At 47.3% G+C, this 17,547-nt stretch overlaps 1 protein-coding gene and 1 long non-coding RNA gene across 5 annotated transcripts; one reads left to right on the top strand and one right to left on the bottom strand.

Annotated features, from left to right (window-relative positions):
- Positions 1-4,596: 4,596 nt before the first annotated feature.
- DBNDD2 (dysbindin domain containing 2) lies at positions 4,597-9,413 on the bottom strand. Of its 4 annotated transcripts, none has more exons than XM_072944292.1 (5): positions 8,980-9,257; positions 8,363-8,490; positions 6,549-6,695; positions 6,186-6,356; positions 4,597-5,264 (listed from the first exon to the last, which is right to left on the bottom strand). In XM_072944292.1, the coding sequence occupies exons 1-5, from the start codon at positions 9,159-9,161 to the stop codon at positions 5,062-5,064; spliced, it is 831 nt and encodes a 276-aa protein (XP_072800393.1). In that variant the 5' UTR covers positions 9,162-9,257; the 3' UTR covers positions 4,597-5,061. The 4 variants fall into 4 exon arrangements, with proteins under 4 accessions (XP_072800393.1, XP_031543637.2, XP_072800391.1 ...); XM_031687777.2 differs by having other exon boundaries at positions 6,219-6,356; positions 8,980-9,217; XM_072944290.1 differs by lacking the exon at positions 8,363-8,490 and having other exon boundaries at positions 8,980-9,413.
- Positions 9,162-11,341, top strand: LOC140687440 (uncharacterized). Its single transcript, XR_012061766.1, has 2 exons — positions 9,162-9,296; positions 10,365-11,341. It is a non-coding gene; the product is annotated as an uncharacterized lncRNA (long non-coding RNA).
- The last annotated feature ends 6,206 nt before the right edge of the window (positions 11,342-17,547 follow it).

The raw sequence follows: 17,547 nt of genomic DNA, 5'->3' as shown, positions 1-17,547 counted from the left end.
ACCATACTTTATCCATTTTCCTGTCCATATACGCCCAAGCTCTTTCAAGCTTCTAGTTCTCATGAGCTAGGCTGTTACACAAGTTACTTTGTAAGCATATGCTTATTATATCCTTTGGGTAAGTATTTAAGAGTGGTCAGAGTAGGTTTAAGTTTAATTTTATAAGAAACTGCTAGATCTTTCTCCAAAATGTATCATTTCATTCTTGCACCAACTATGTATGAGCCCCACGCTCCCATTGCTCCACAACATTTGTTTTTAATCTGGGAGGCTTTTTGGTTTTCATCACATGGCTGTGTATGTAGTAGTATCTTACCGTGGTTTTAATTTGCAGCTCCTTGGTACCTAGTGATGTTGAACATCTTTTCATGTGCTTATCAGCTATTCATATATTTTCTTTTGTGAAGTGTCTTAAAATCTTTCCCACCTCTCCTCTTTTGTACTTCCTTACCTTTTTATTATTGAGTTGTAAGAGTTCCAAACAATTTCTGTTTTGATTTTCCCACCTGCCCAATGGGAAACACATTCATGAAGGACTTTTTGCACAGTCTCTTGGTAAAACTCATAATACTTCTCTGAAGAGCCAAACTTGGTGTCTGGCAGGTCTGCCAAGATATGCCCTAACTAACCAGAGAGGAAGTGTCAAAAAGGTGTCTTTATCTCAATATGCCCTGATTCTACTTACATCCAGTGTTCCTGCCTCTCCAGACACAGAATAGAAGGAAGGCCATGAGCTTAGATGTCAGGTTCAAATCCCCACACCAACCTTTAATCCATACGAGCATGAGCAACCCGAGTGTCACTTTTCCTGCTTTGTAAAATGGATAAACCTGCTCTCAGGGTTGCTGTAAGGATCACAGATGAGGTACAGTAGAATCTGGAATGTAGTAAGTGCTTGATAACATCTACTGAGTAATAACATTTACTCAAACAAGTCTATGAGGTAGATACTATTATCTCCATTTTACAGATGAGTAAACTGAGGTACAGAGATTCAGCTAATTGCCTAAGATCACAGTGGGTGATGGAGCCAGGACTAGAGCCTTCTCCCTCTCTAGTGTGCTACAGCCGACATTATATTTCCATTATCTGTGGCCATGTCTCTTCCTGGGAGAACTCTTGGCCAGCCTAGTATTTCAGTTGCCTTAGCAAGGAGGCTAGCACATAGTGGGTTCTCAGAATGTTTGAATGAGCAAACAAACAAGACAACATCATTGCACAGCTCCATGTTGTCCCCACACTGCAGTGCTGTTCACAGTATCAAGTTCTGTGCACCCTGGGGACTGCTAGAGTGTGAGCTGTCTAGGGAATCTTCCCCTGAGATGTGGTCCCTCCTATCTCCTCCACAGCACAGGATTCTACAGGATGTCTTCTTCCATCCTTTCCAGAGTCTATGACAAGTCCACGCAACAGACAGAAGACGCCACACTGTGGCCTGGAGACTGAAAGCTGGGCTGCTTGCCTCAAAGTTGGCTCCAAATCATCCCCCCATCTCCAGGAGCCCTGTGTGGCCTCAAAAAAACAGTCAGCTGGAGATGCTGGCTCGGAAGGCCAGCCAAGCCCCTGTGGTTTGGCAGAAGAAAAGGTCATTGTCCAAACAGGAAGTGGTCCTGGGGTCTCAGCAGACCCTAGGCTTTCCCAGGCAGGGCTGGGGCTCATTGCAGCTGAACTGAAGGCTCCCTGTAGGCTCATGAACAATTCCCCCCTCCAGAGGGCTGTCGATCCTGCTCCCCAGGCAAGCTCTTGCCCCACAGCCCACAGATCTTAGAATTGTGTGCCTGGGGTTATTGATATGTTGACGGCAACCACACCAGTCCAGCTTCCCATCATTGACCTTGGAGGGGAGTGGGGTGATCCCAAGAGCTGAGAAGCCCTGCAGAGCAGAGCTGCGGATATGATGGGGTGCAGCCCAGGAGAAGGCTCAGCCACAGTCAGACAGGAAGTTGAGCTTGCTCCTCCAAAGGAAGAGAGAAAGCACAAGAGGACAGAGACCATGTCTTCTGTGCGCAGCAAAGCCAGTGGTAACCCAGCAAAACCACCGAATTTCACATGAGACTGGGCTTTGGCCCAGCTTAGTGGATGATCTCAACTTCAACACAGAGGCTTTCAGGGAAAAAGGGGCACAAAACTCCCACAAGTTTCTCAGTAGCGCTAGAAAAAGCCCTTAAGAACTGTCACTTACAGTGGCCTCCTGCAGGTCTGGAAGCAAAGTGGGGCTAGTGGGAAGACCTCAGCCCTGTCACTCAGCCTGGATGGCACAAAGAGCTTTGAGATTTAGGCTGAAGGGCACTCATCCCATGGGTGTTTTGATGTATGAAAGGAAGTGGAATGACTTATTTTTTCTGATGTGAAAAATGACTTGATGTGCCTTAAGGCTAGGTCCTTTAACCCCCGCTCCCTTCATTCCACACTCTCCCTGGGCAAGCTCACTCGCACCCATGGCTACACTTGCCACCTATACACTGATAACTCATCTATTTATTTTTCCAGCCCAATCCTCTCATCTACATCCCACACTCATGGGTCCAAGTACCTACTCAAAATGTCCTCTTGGTCTCAAAAACATCTCAAACTCAACATATCCAAAACCCAATTTATGACCTTCTTCCCAAACCTGGTTCTCTCCTTAAACCCTCCATCTAGGGGAAGAACCTTCCAAACCATCCTGTTGTACAAGGCAGGAGCAATGGTGGCACCCTTGACCTCTTCCTCTCTCACACCCACCTATCCACTATTTTGGAATTTGCCTCCTAAATATTTCTTTATCCCTTCCATTTTTCCACACGCACACACACACACACACACACACACACACACACACACACACCCCTACCTCCACCATCTTCCATTACCTCTCATCTAGATGGCTGCAGTTGTCTCCTGGTTTCCAGGCATCCACTCTGGTCCCCTCCAATCAGTACTCCCTACAAGGAATCCTTCCAGCCATTCTCCCCGAGTCTACTCCTACTCATCCTTCAGATCTCAGCTCAAAAGTCACTTCCTCCAGGGAAGCACCTCGTGACCTCTCTGAATAAGCTATTAACTCCTTCCTAGCACTAGTCCTAGTTGCAATTTGACATTTGGGCCCCCAGTAGACCCTAAACTCCCAAAGAGCAGGACTGTCTTTTTTTGTTTTTGACACTACCACATTGCCAAGGCCAAGTTCAGTGTCTTACACATGTTTAACACTGACATTTCGTATTTACTGAATGTCATTTAATCGTTTATCTCCTGCCTCAGCCCAGTTAGGCTAACCATCCCCACCGTCTTCTGGGCCACCATTATCTCTTGCATGGATTATCACGTCTGTCCTGTGCCTGTCCTCTTCCAGTATCTTTACACTGCAGCCAGAATTATCTTTATAACAAGCAATTCAACCACTTGTAATCCTTTATTACTTCCAATAAAGTTCAAATTTGTTAACATGGAAACTGCTAGTTATCTACCCAATCACTACTATTCTCTTGTTTCTTAGTAATGTAGCTGATTTTATCAAGACAGCAGTGCGCCCTACTAAAGGATGGTCCCAGCCTCCTCAGCAGCCAGGGTGCTTCTGAGAGGTTTGGCAGGAAGCAGAGAAGTCAGAAGCATTGGTAGCTGAAATCGAAAGGGTTATTATCTCTCCAAAGCATCTTTGGAAGTGGCTTTTGACCAGAATCTCCTTTCTTCTAGATAATGCTGTGTCCCTATGTCTATGAAATGTCCGGGAAACATTCCTCACATTACCAAGTTCCGGCCAATAAGATGGAAGTGGATACTATTGGTTAGAACGTCCAAAAATGCTTCTCAAAGTGGGAATAGACAGCTGGCGGTGCCTTTTTGGCCCATCCCCAATTTCTTCTCCTGCTTTCCACCAGTTTCAACCACATGATGGCTGGGGCCTCAACAACCATACTGGACATGAGATATCAATGAGAACCCAGCCATGCGCCTTAGGTGGCTGAGCAAAAAGAGCCAAAAGGACCTGGGTGCCCAGTGACTGTGGAGCGACCACATAGCCCTGTACTTTGGACTTCTTTCATATGAGGAAATAAAATTTGTATCTGAAGTCACTGATACTTTGCTAGCAGTCAAACTGAAACTTGATACAGGCTTCAAAGCATGTCCTGACCTGACCTTTGTCAGTCTTACCTGTCCCTTCATTTCCTGCTCAAATTCAAAAATTCAGCCAAGCTGAATGTTTTTCAGTTCTGCAGGACATTTCTCTCCATTTAAAGTCTCTCCAAGCTGCTCTTTCTGCCTGGATTACAGATCCCACCTGGGTAACTCCTGCTCATCCTTTGGACCCCAGCTTAGAAATCAGCTCTTCAATGACCGTACAAGCTAGGTTAAGATGCCTCTGTTTTGTAACAGAACGACTCCTCACCACACTACATATCACACTGTGAGCTGTGGTATTTACGTGGTTTTCTCCTCCACGAAGGCAGGGATACAGCCTCTTGTTCAAAACTGTATTCCAAATGTCCAGCACAGGGGTTCAATAATTATTTCTTGAATAAATGGAGTAAATGAGTGATGAGAATATGGTATTGGGTAGGAGCTAAAGAAATACAGTGGGTGTGAGATCTGTACAATGTGAAAAATGAAGTGGAATGGTTGGTATATTATTATCTATTTATTATTTATACCATGCCCTGTTCCAAAAAGGATGTAAGGAAGCAGGATGGCTGGAGTACCATCTCACTGGGAGTGTTAAGGAGTTCACGTCCATTTAGAGACACTGGCTTAGGAGACTCTAGCAGGAGACTGCAGGACAGTTTGGGGGAGGGAGGAGTGCTAAGAAAAGCAGTGGCCTCTTGTCCTATCTCATCTTCCATCTCCTCACTGGCAAGCCCTACCTCAGGAGGAAGCCAAAAACTGGCGGGAGGGATGCAGCAGGAAAAAGTTAGCAGTAAAGCAGGAGCGGGTTAAGTCCTAGAAAGATACACCATCCCACCATCCTTTCCTCCCTCAGGTGCCTACTGCAAGTAGAATCTGGTCTTCTCCGAAGGGCTCTGGCTGGATCTAGGGTCTCAAGTGGAGAACAGCCAGCTCAGTCAGTCTGTAGGTGGGGGCCCACTGCTAGCTGCAGGCTCCAGGCTCTGCGCCGCCATCACCCCCATCCTCCTCGTCAGACTGTGCCAAGGGCGTGTCTGCTCCACCGTCACTGGGATTTGGGCTGTGTGGGTTGATGGAGGAGTCAGAAGACGAGGAGGAAGTGCGGGATGTGGTCCTGTCTGGCGTGGGCATTGGCAGGCTCAGCTCCTCCGGATGGTCGTCTACCCCTGCCCGGAGAGAAGAGCTGGTCAGAGCCACAAACAGGGCTTCAGAGGATCCACAGAGATGATCTGGCCAGGAGACACTGAGGCCCAGAGAGGGGCAGGGACTTGACCAGTCACTCAGCCAGCCTCCTGACTCCCAGTTCCTCCCACTTCACTACACCACATGTGGGCTCTAGAGTCAAGTCAATCAGTCAAGAGTTCAAGTTCTACCTACATCACTTCCTTGCTATTGAGCATCTTTGGGCAAGTCGTTTGCCCTCTCAGGAACTTTGCTCCTCCTCTGTAAAAAAGGGACACCTATATTCCAGAAGGATTTCGAGGATGAAATCTGAGAATGCTTATAAAATGTGTAGCACATAATAGGCCATCAAAAAATAGTAGCAGTTTTAAATAAGAGAATATCTATCTTATAAATTAAGCACGTAGGCTTTGGAGTTGGACACCCATGGTTCAGAGCCAACTTTTCCCCTTTCTGGCTATGTGACAACTTCTCTGAGTCTAATGTCCTTCTTTATAAAATGGTATTAATATCCCCTGTCCTAATAGGACATGTAGGGATTGAGAGAGCAGTAAAGTAAAATGCTTTAGCACAGTATTAAAACCTAACAAAGTGCTAAATAAACATTAATATCAAGATGACTAAAACTGCTTAAGCTGTCTAGTATAAAAATCGTATTTTTTACATTAATTCAATTATATTCATTAATTACCTTAATTTCACACATGCAAAATTAACAAAGGCTAAGTGGGGTTGTGCATTCTGAGAGTTTCGAATTAGGGATCTGTAACCCAGCTTCCCTCAAGGTCAACTTCCCTAAAAGCAGAATAGACAGCTGTTTTGTTGGTAGAAATGCGCGCTCCCAGCCCCGACATGTCCACTTCCCCAGTCCAGCCTTGCAGCCGCACTGCAGAACCCTCACTCACTGGGGCCCAAGTGCCCGAAGCAGAGGGGCATACCAGACGTCTGGGGGGTTGGGGGAGGATCTTCACAAGGCAAGAACACGTCTGCTCCATCCTGATCCCCAAGGTCAATAAGTTCCACTTGCTCGAGCGTATCCACATTCACTTCCATGGACGAGATACTGCCTATAGGGGCTGCAGATCAAGAAGGGGCAAGTCAGGGAGTCAGGCTGCAGCCAACAGGATGGTCAGATATATCTGTCAGGCCCGGACGTAGATGTTTGGAGGGCCAAGAAAACAACAGGGGAGGGGCCTCCCAAGATTCAGGACCTACAGGACTTCCTTCCTACCCCACCCGAGTCCCTCTCCCCAGGATTTAGAACTTACGTCTGTGCGACTCGAGATGCAGGTGGGATAAGGGGAAGACAAACTCTGTCTCAGGTTGTAAAATGTCCTCAAAGAATTTCTGCCGCTCCCGAAGGCGGAGCTGCTGGCGCTCCAGGGCTGCCCGAGGATTTGGGTCCATGTCAGCTCCTGGAAGAGCAAGCACAGCTATGAAGGTAAGAGGGGACACTGGGGGGGTCTGGGCTTGTGGAGCTCCAGTGCAGCCAGCATCCCAGCAGTGGGGCCTCTGGTTGCTGCCTGGAGGCTTTGGACTTGACTACCTCCTTCCTTTCCCTGAAACAAAGTCCTTTACCACAAACTTCAAGTCTCACACAGAGGCAGGGCTGACCCTAGCTCCACAAAGGGGATGCCAGTTCCAGGCACAGCAAAAGAGGCTCCTCTGTATTCAGGGAATGCAGCCAATGGCCAAGTCTCAGTATCATGCCCTTCTGAGAGGGGTTGGAGGGACTGGTTCAGCTTAAATGGGGAGGACCCAGCCTTCCCTCAAACGGTGGGGGGGGGGGGAGAGGACAGGATAGAAATCTCAGAAAGGAAAGTCTCCTTCCTCCAGCGTTGCAACTCTGGTTCCTGCCCATCCTTCAAAACCCACACAAAGGCTAAAGCACCCTCTCCCCTACTCTTTGCACACACACACACACACACACACACACAATCACCACCATCCCCTCCTAACCGTGCTCTGAAGCCATAGACTTGGCTCTGCCTCTAAGGAAGTCATCTTTCTAGCCTTAATCTCCCCATCTGAAAATGGCGTAATCCTCCTACCTGCCTCCAACACAAGACACTGTTTGTGAAGGTGCTCTATAAAATGGAAAACTCTGGTCCCTGGGCTATTTAGAGGACATATCTCTTCTCTGCCTCCCACAGCTCTTTATTTGAGCTCCTCTCCTCTGATACATCTCACTGTCTTATCTCCCTAGTAGTCAGTAAGGAGCAATTGGAAGGGTGCAATCCAGACCAGGCCTCCTAGCCCCCTGTGCTGGGAGCTTTCCAGAACATCATGGATTCCGGATTCGCTCAATCCCTTCCCTGAGCCCATCACTGGAGGCAAGGGACTATCTAGCTTGAGGACCAGATCATCATCCTCCGCAGACTGCCTTCCCCACCTCCGCTGGATTCGGCGTATGGGACGCTCAGACCAGCTCCAGCAGTGCTGGGGCAGGCGGCAAGGGACCTACACCCAAGTGGGCCAGGCAGGGCCAAGGAAGTGTGGGGAAACCATGTGGCTGGGGCTGGCAGCGGAGGAGGGAGGCACTGACGCCAATTCCTGGGAAAGGCTTTTAGTGCTGCCGCCCAGGTCACAACGCTAAAAATACCCAGGGCCCCTGAGGCTGTTTGCTCTAGCAGAGGGGGCAGGGAAGGGCGAGAAAGGGTTGGGGAGTTGGAGGAGACCAGGGGCTCCGGGACACCGCTTTTCCTCCCACCTCACCCCGTCAACCTCACCCGACTGAAGGGGTTGCCCCCAGGGAAGCCGCGGAGCCGAGTGTAGGGGAGAGAAGGGAGTTGTTTATGTAACTTAAGGTGCAGGGAAGAGGGGTGAAGAGATCTGAAGAGATGTGGGGGCAGGAGGCGGCCAGGGGCCCGGCCAGCCGGGGCCAGTGGAAGGGAGAGCTCCCTCTCGGTCTCTGCCCCACCCGCACTGGAGTCAGCGAGAGCGAAAGAATTCCCTAAAAGGGGACACGCCGCGACCGCAGGGGAAGGGAGGGAGGCGGAGGGCGCCCCCCCGGCGGTCCCACTCGTGCTCCGGTCCCCACGCCCTCCCGCGGCACCTGCGCCCGCCGCCGCCGAGCCCCTACCTGCCGCGCCCGGCGCCCCGGCTGACTCAGTCTGTCCGCTCCGGCGAGACGGCGGCGGGGGCGTGGGAGCGGGCCGCGCTGGCTGGGGTGGGGCTGCGCCGCCGGGTCTCCCTCGGGACGAACGGGCCCTGGGAGCCGGGGACGAGGAAGAGGCGGGAGGCGGAAGTGGGGGAGGGGCGGCAGCGGGCACACGCGCTCCTCTCCGGTTGCCCGGCGGCCACCGGGAGTCCCTGCGGGCGCGATCGCTCGGACTTCCAGGGCGGGCAAAAAGTTCCCGGCGCGCATCCTTCCTCCCCGCGACCCGCCCGGCCCCTCGGCGCTTCGCCGGGCTCCGCGCGCTCCCTTACACTTGCTGCGCCCTGCTGACCCGCGCGGACCCGCCGCGGGGACACGCAGGCTCTCGGTCCCCGCACCCCAGGTACTCCCCGACTCCGGAGCAGCCCGGATGCAATCTACAAGCACCCGCACTTTGACTCCCTGGCACCCTCGGCCACGCTTGGCACGCTTAGACGCGCACCTCTCGAGAAGGCGCACGCCAGGGAAGAGAGGCTGGGGACCCGCTGCCGTCCATCGGGGCAGGTGCACTGCGGCTGGGGGCCCCCGACCCTAGGACTCACCCAGCAGCCCCCGGTTCCTGGCTTCGGGACGGACAGAGCCGCCGCCCAGCCTTCCAGCGCACTGGGCGGGGTGGGCGCCGGAACCAGGCGGGTTGCGGGTGGAGGGGTGGGCCGCTGCGCCGCGCCCCCGGACGCTGGCGAGGAGCCAACTCCTCCAGGGTGCTAAGAGGGGAGCTGCGCATCCCGGCTGGCAGGGGTGGAGGAGCAAGGCGGAAACTGTGGGCCGTGAGAGGAAACGTCCCCTGGCCCCAAAAGAAGAGTCTCCTGGACCGAGACCCTGTGCCCGTTCTCCTCCTCCTCCCTTCCACCCTGTGCCGGTATGTAGCTTCGGAAGCCAAGGAGTTGGGGTCGGGGGCATCTGTCGGAGACGCTTCTGCCGTAGGGCCTCTCAATCATTCATTAAACATCCTCGAGCAAGCCAGGAACTAGGAGTCATCTTTGGCACCTCACTGTTCTCCGCTGCTCACATTAAAATACATCACCCTAAATATCTTTCCAATCCACCGTTCCTCCCCGTTTCCATCACCGTCTCTCCCTTTGCTCCTACAGAACCTTCTATGTGGCTTTCCTGTACCCTGGTCCTGCTACGCTCCATTCCCCACAGCAGTTAGTCATTTCGGAGTCGAGAGTGCTAAGCATGGAACCCCACATCAGTCATTTCAAAACGCAAGTCTGATGTGCCACCCCCCCCCCGCTTAAATCTCTCCATTGTTAGAATGAAATCTGGGTGCTGAGATCTGAGCTGAGTCTTAAAGAAATGAGTTCAACTAGCAGAGAAGAGGGGGAAGGGCAGGTACAGAGGGATGGAGGTGTGAAAAGTCGTGACATATCCAGGTTTCCCTGTCAGGGGACCTGCACTGTGTACAAATACCTAAAGCTCTGCCTCTTCTATTGTCACTGAGATCTTAAAACAATCCTGTGAGATAAATAGAGCAAGCAGCTTTCCCACTATTTTACAAGCAAGGAAACTAGTTCGTGGGAGGTGACAAATGCAGTGGTTAGGAGCATGGGCATGGGAGTCAGACCCTCTTGGGCTGTAAACCTAGCTCCGTGCCTAGCCAGCTGATCCTTGGTTTCTTTGCCTGTTTGGTAGGAATAATTAATTCCTACCTCCTATGAGATAATTCATATAAAATGCTTAGTACTGGCATTCTGGAGATGCTCAATAAACATTAGCTGTTTTGTTTGTAATGGGTTCTGAGAAAGGGAGGAAACTGCTTTCTTCCACAAATTTCTGAAATTATAGGAAATACGCCCTAATAGTTAATACTTCTACAGAGCTTATTATGTGCTTGTCACTATTATAAGTGCTTTGCATGTGTTAATTTTTTTAATGCTCTTAACAATCCTGTGAGATAAAGACTATTGTTATTTCCATTTTATAGATACAGAAACTGAGATACAGAGAGGTGAAGGGACTTGTCCAAGGCCATACAGCCACTAAGGGATGGAGCAGAAATTCAAACCCAGATGAGATAGGCTGCTTCCAGAGACTGCGCTTGTAACCACTACTCCCAGCCTGTTTCCCTTTTATCCTGTTGCAGTTTTCATCTTCCAAGAAATGTTTTGATTGGTTTGATTCTTATTCATCATTAATGGGCAAAGCAGATACTTAATCCCATGTTCTAGCACTGAGGAGAGAGGCCAGGGGATGGGAGCTCAGATCCCAAAGTCTCCTCTCCCTTTTCAAGTTTCTCCGTGAGAACAGGACTCCATGGATTATTCTGAGCTGTCCTCAAGATGGTGACAAGTCAGGAGCCTCTCTGTCCCTTCTCTCTGCCAGATATTTGCTACATAAAAGGGTGGTGGGGGAAAGAGCATCCAAGTTAGAAATAATTCAGGGGGCTAAGCTGGAAGGGTGTCAGATAAGAGAAAGACCCAGGCAGAAGACCCACGAGTGAATGGCCAAAGGAGTTGAAAGGAACAGTGAGTTACAAGTAAAAGGATGGACCCTCCTATACTGCTGGTGGGGATGTAGTTTGGTGCAGCCATTATGGAAAACAGTACGGAAATTCCTCAAAAAACTAAAAATTGACTTATATGATCCAGCAATCCCACTCCTGGGCATATATCTGGAGGGAACCCTAATTTGAAAAGATACATGCACCCCAATGTTCATAGCAGCACTATTTACAATAGCCAAGACATGGAAACAACCTAGATGCTCACTGACAGATGACTAGATAAAGAAGTTGTGATATATTTATACAATGGAATACTACTCAGCCATAAAAAAGAATAAAATAATGCCAATTGCAGCAATATGGATGGACCTGGAGACTGCCATTCTAAGTGAAGTAAGACAGAAAGAGAAAGAAAAATACCATATGATATCACTTATATATGGAATCTAAAAAAAGAAGACACAAATGAACTTATTTACAAGACAGAAACAGACTCACACATAGAACACAAACTTACGGTTACCGGGGGGAAGTGGGTGGGAAGGGATTAATTGGGAGTTCAAGATTTGTAGACACTAAATACTATATATAAAATAGATAAACAACAAGTTTCTTCCGCATTAGCACAGGGAACTATATTCAATATTTTATAGTAACCTATAATGAAAAAGAACATGAAAGTGAATATATGTATGACTGAAACATTATGCTATACACCAGAAATTGATACAACATTGTCATTGATACAACTGACTATACTTCAAATAAATAAATAAATAAATAAATAAATAAATATTTTTTAAAAAGTAAAAGGCTAGAATAAGGTATACCATGCAAACACTAATTAAAGTAAATTGTAGTAGTGATATTAATATCAGAAAAAGTAGGCTTCAAAAGAAAGACTATTACCAAGGATGAAGAGAGATACTACATAATGATAAAAGGCTGTTCAATTCACAAAGAAGACTTAACAGTCATGAATGTGTATATGTACACCTAATAACAGAGCTTCAAAAATACACGAGGTAAAAAAACCAATAGACCTAAAATAAGAAGGCGAAAAATTTATCATACAGTTAGAGACTTCAGCATGTCTCTCTCAGTAATCAATAAAACAAGTAGACAGAAACAAAAAGCAAAGATACAGAAACCCCGAACAGTATCAACTAACTTTTTCTGACTGATACATTTGTAATACTTTACCAGCAGAATAAACACTCTTTTCAACTGCATATAAAACATTCACTAGGATATATCATCTTCTGGCCCTCAAGAAACTGAACCAAACCTCAACAAATTCAAAAAGAATTTAAATCATACAAAGTATGTTTAATGACTGTAAAAGAATTCAAATAGAAATAATAACAGAAAAAGAGCTGGAAAACACCCCAATACTCAGAAATAAAAGACAACACTTCAAAGTAACCCAGGAGTCAGTGATGAGGTCCAAAGGCAATCAGAAAAACGCCTGGATTGAATAGAATTGAAATGTAGCAAGCAGCCGCCGAAAAAGCTCCCAATGTTCCTGCTCTTCTGTTTATTCATACCTTTGTCTAGTCTTCTTCAGCACTGAATCTGTGTGGCCAAAGGACATGGCAGATGATGGTACATCACGTCCAAAATTAGTATTGAAAAAAAAACAAACACACAGCTTCCATCTTGGGTGTGGTGTGCTCTCTGTTGCTTGGGACCTTCACTTTGGAGGAAGCAAGCTACTATGTTGTCAACAGCCCTACGGAGAGGCCCACGTGGCAAGGAACTGAAGAATCCAGCCAACAGCCAGTGAAGAACAGAGGCCAGCCAGCAACTCCATGCGCGAGCGTGGAAACAGCCTTGAGATGACAGCAGCCCTGACCAGCAGTTTGGTTGCGATCTTGGGAGAGACTCAGGCCGAACCATCCAGCTGAGAGCAGTCTTGGATTCCTGATGCTCAAAACTTTTGAGATAATAAATACTTCTTGTTTTAAACTGCTCTGTGTGGGGATGATTTGCTATGCAGCACTAGATAACACAGAGATTCTGGTATTGGGTATTTCGTATCTAAAATGTGGGAGTGGCATTAGACTGGCAACAGACTCGGGAAAAGTGTACTGAAAGCCCAAAGTGCCTTGGAAAAACTGTTAACAGAAGCCTCAGGCCTTTGATAAGATTGTGTATATGTACATAGGAAAGTGAAGTAAACACTAGGGAAGAGGAATTTTTGTTATGTTGTGGCACAAAGGTTAGCAGCCCTGTTGCCTGCGGTAAAGGGGAAAGCAGAAAACGTGCCTAATGAGCTGGGATCTGGCTAAGGATATTTCCCAATCAAGTTGGAAGGTGCCACCTGGTGTCTTCTTGCTGCTGACAGTAAAACGCAAGAGGAGGGAGTGAAACTAAAGTGGCATTTCTCAAGTGAGAGTGATGTCGCCTCCTGAGGGGACATCTGGCAAGGTCTGGAGACATTCCTGGTTATCAAAACTGGAGACATTGCTACTGGCGTCTCGTCAGTAGAGGCCAGAGATGCTGCAAAACATCCTATAATGCGCAAGGCAAACCCCTCTCACCACCACCTCCTCCCCCAATAACAAAGAATTATCCTGCCCAAAATGTCAATAGTGCTGAGGTTGAGAAACCCTGAACTAAAAGGAAGGACTGTTAAATATGAAGGAGCCAGGACTTCATGGGAGAAAATTCTAAGCCTCCTTAAATGGCAAATGATAGTAAAGTTAAAAACTGGTTTCCTAGCTAAGCTCAAATCCAGGGCATTGCCAGAAAAAAAAAAAAAAAAGAAAAACCAGTTCCAAGATGAAACTGAGAGTGTGACTATCAAATCTTTTGTTTGCATCACAGAAAGATTTAAGACAGTGCGTCAGAGTAGTCTTCAGTCAGATAAAAGACCTATAAAGAAATGATAGGTGTGCCTCACAGATCCTCTGAATGAAGCAGGAAGGCGTCTCGAAAGCTTAAGGCTGTTGCCCATTTCAGCAGAAGCCCCATGGAGAGAAGGGCTGATCTCAAAGGAGTTGTGGGCATGGCTTTGGTCTAACAGAGTGGACCTGGACAAGATTAGAGTGACCCACAAGTTCTTAAAAGGATTATATGTCCAGAAAGATCTCCACTTGGACTTAGAGGGGAAAAGAGAGTATAAAATTAAAAAAAAAAAAAAAAGGATTTCTGGTTCTGAACAAGTTAGAGTAGGTGCATTCCTCTCTATCCCTTCCAATAAGTGCAGCTTAAAATGCTGGGCATTATGTATAAAACAAACATCAAAAGGCAGACCAACTGTGAACCCCAGAGCTCAAATGATACAGCAGTGAGTTCCTGGGTTTTCTTTTGCTGGGGTGCAGAGGAAGCCTGCAACCTGGAAATGCCAAACAGGCCCAGACAAAAATTGCGCCCTTGAAAAGCCTGTTCTCTCTTGTCAAAAGATTGAGAGAGAGGCACCCGAACAAGACAGAAATCTTGTGACGTTAAATGCCCCCTCCAGCAAAATACTAGAGGAAAAACCTCACTCCCAACCTCCACTAGCAGAAACAGAAGGGGAAGCCCAGACTTTACTTTTTGTCTCCTGAGAACAAGGCACCTCTCCCCCTCACCTCTAGGTGGTGTTAGAGGAGGCAGAACAGGGAGCCTGGATGTCATCACTACCTGGCAGTCGCAGGGAACCCCTGCTTCTCAATTTCCACGAAGTCAGTGGAGGCCTAGGCTGCCATCCCCATCCAACAATAGTGAGGCACCACTCCCTTCCCTCAATGTAAAGGAGGCCAAGTGTGGAGCCTCAATGTTCACCTCTGCCTAGCTGTAGTGAGGCAACCGACCCTCCCCTTCCCCTGCTGAGTGGGGTCAGTGGGGCCATGTGGGTAGCCTGATTGAATGAATGAATGAGTCAATCAATCTAATTACCTCCCACCCCCAACAAACAAACAAACAAACAAAAAATAAGATTTAAATGAGATCCAGAGTCTCGTAACATAATTTCTGAAATGTCAAGGTTATAAGTGAAAGTAATTCATCATACCAAGAACCAGGAAAGTCTCAACTTGGACAACAAAAGACAATCAGCTGATGCCAGTGGATCACAGTGGTGCTGGAATTATCTATACAATCTCTTTCAGAAAATGGAATAGGATGGAACACTTTTCAACTCTAGGGGAAACTCTCCCCTGGGCCTGTGCTGTTTTCAGTCCCTAGCACAGGGTAGGGCCCCAGCCCTTGGTGCCCAGGGGCCCAGTGGTGGGTGTAGATGCTCCAGATGCAGCCACCAGAGTCCAGCAGAGTCCAGGAGGAGCTGAAATCATCCTGACAAGGAGAGGGATGGCTGAGCAGATGGAGGAGCCACGGAGTCCTGGGGCAGACAGAGGGAGAGAGGGGTGGGAGCGTCCTCCATGTCTTCCCTCCCAAGTCACTGCCTCGGTTTCTTCCCTGGTCCACAGCATGTTTAACCACCCACCTCATCTTCACCCTAATAACAAAGGGTATGTACAGGTAAGAAGCTGTTCAGCAGCCTGGGCTTGGTCACTCCTAAAAGGCAGAGCTCAGCTCTCCTGATGCACGCACACCTCTCTGCCCTGGAAGCAGAATGATGTGGATTTGGTTCCCACACTCGGTTGGGTATCAGATTGGCCAAATGAATGGGGTGGTGCCCTAGAAGCTGTTCTTCACAAGCTCTTCTGATTATTCTGAGGCAGCCAGCTGAGCAGGTTACTCAGAGCAGCCTGAGTTGTTCAGGTCTCCGGTGATCTGTCCCAACCCTTCAGCACGACCCCTCTCTGCCCTCATCTCCAGCCACCGCCACCCTCCCCTTCCCAAACCTCCTCTGCTATCTCCTCAAATCTCATCTTGTTGGTGAATGGTTCCCATTCCACCCTTTTTAATATGGCAAATCTTCTACCTTGGTTCTCCCTTTCCCATCTGCCCTGTTGACTTTTCTCCACACACTTATTTCCATCTAACATTAACAGCAGTGTGCTGGAACTGACTCATCAGGGCCCACAAAAGCCAATTACATGTTTAGGAACTCTGCTGGCTGGTTGTTAAGCATCGCCATCATTAACAAGTAAAGTATACAAACTTAATTAAGCTAATGATTTTAAAAACAAAGGTGAAAATGCTCAAACTCATCACTTTCTAATTTTTGACTACCTTTTGCTATTATCTGTGTTCTTGAGACTCTTTACAGCTGTAGAAATATGGTAGAAATCTATAATGGTATGCTACTCTGTGCTTCCGTTCAACTCCGCATTCAGAGGCGTCACCTTGGTAGCCTGAAATCAGCCGCGATAGGAGTATGTACACCACAGAGATAGGTAAACGTGAAAAATCAGGTTTCGCTTTATTATTTTGTTGATTGTCTAGACCAGGAGTTGGCTAAATCCAGCCCACCAACTATTTTTGTAAATAAACTTTAATTGTAACACAGCCAGGCCCGCTCATTTACGTATCTCGGGCTGCTCTCTCACCCTAAGAACAGCTGAGTAGTTGCAACTACGTGGCCTGCAAATCCTAACGTGTTCACTATCTCACCCTTTACAGAAGAAATCTGCCAACCCCTGGTCTAGTCTTAAGAATGTAGTGGAGGAAATGTCAATAATGCATATGAAATGTGATTGTGCCCCATCCACAGCTGTTCCAGGCAGACCACATTTTATTGCACTTCGCTCTACTGTGCTTCACAGATACTGTGTTTTTTACAAACCGAATGTTTGTGTAAACCCTGTGTCAAACAAGTCTCCCGGAGCCATTTTTCCAACAGCATGTGTTCACTTCATGTCTCTGTGTCACATTTTGGTAATTCTTGCAGTATTTCAAGCTTTTTCATTATTATACTTGTTATGGTGATCTGTGATCTGTGACCTCTGATGTTTTCACTATGACTTGCTGAAGGCTCAGATGATAATTAGCATTTTTTGGCAGCTGTTTCGTTATTAAGGTATGTACATTCTTTTAGACATAATGCTATTATTGCACACTGAAAAGACTACAGTAAGCTGTAAACATAACTATTATACGCACTGGGAAACCAAAAGATTCGGGTAACTCACTTTATTGCGGTGGTCTGAAACCCAACCTGCCATATCTCCAAAGTACGCCTGTACATTGTAAATAACACATACTGAAAAAAGTGGAGAAAATACACTTCTGGTATTTGAAAACTATGATCCAGTACAGCAAATAAATCGAACAGGTCATTGAGAAATGAGCTGAATTCCAGTATCTTTGTATTTTCACTTTTTCATTTTCTTCTTACTCTTTATAGTGTAAATGAAAATATCAGCATTCATGTTGGAACTACACGTGTTCATCAGTTACAACGAGAGGTTGACTATGGATGCAAGAGTTAGGCAAAATTCAAGAAAAGTATACTATAAGAATAAACTGGCTTTACAGAACTCACAAAAAGAGTATTGTATTATTTTATTATGTTAGATTTCTATCAGTAAAATGCATAATAAACATACATACCTAAACTTTGTTTCAGAGAGCCAATTATTAAACATTTACAGATGCACACACTGTTTTGTTCCCCTCCACTAGAATGTAAGTTCCTTGACGGTAGGAATTTTCCTTTATTCCAGCACTTAGAACAACACCTGGCATGTAGCAGGTGCACCGTCAACGTATGTGACATGAATGAATAGACAGATGAGCACAACTGACATCCCGGGTTTCCTGGGTTGGCTGTCAG

The sequence above is a fragment of the Vicugna pacos genome, chromosome 19 (assembly GCF_048564905.1).
Source record: "Vicugna pacos chromosome 19, VicPac4, whole genome shotgun sequence".
In the NCBI taxonomy this organism is placed as follows: domain Eukaryota; kingdom Metazoa; phylum Chordata; class Mammalia; order Artiodactyla; family Camelidae; genus Vicugna; species Vicugna pacos.
Note: the sequence above shows the minus strand (reverse complement) of the source record. Positions and strands in the feature narration are given on the sequence as shown.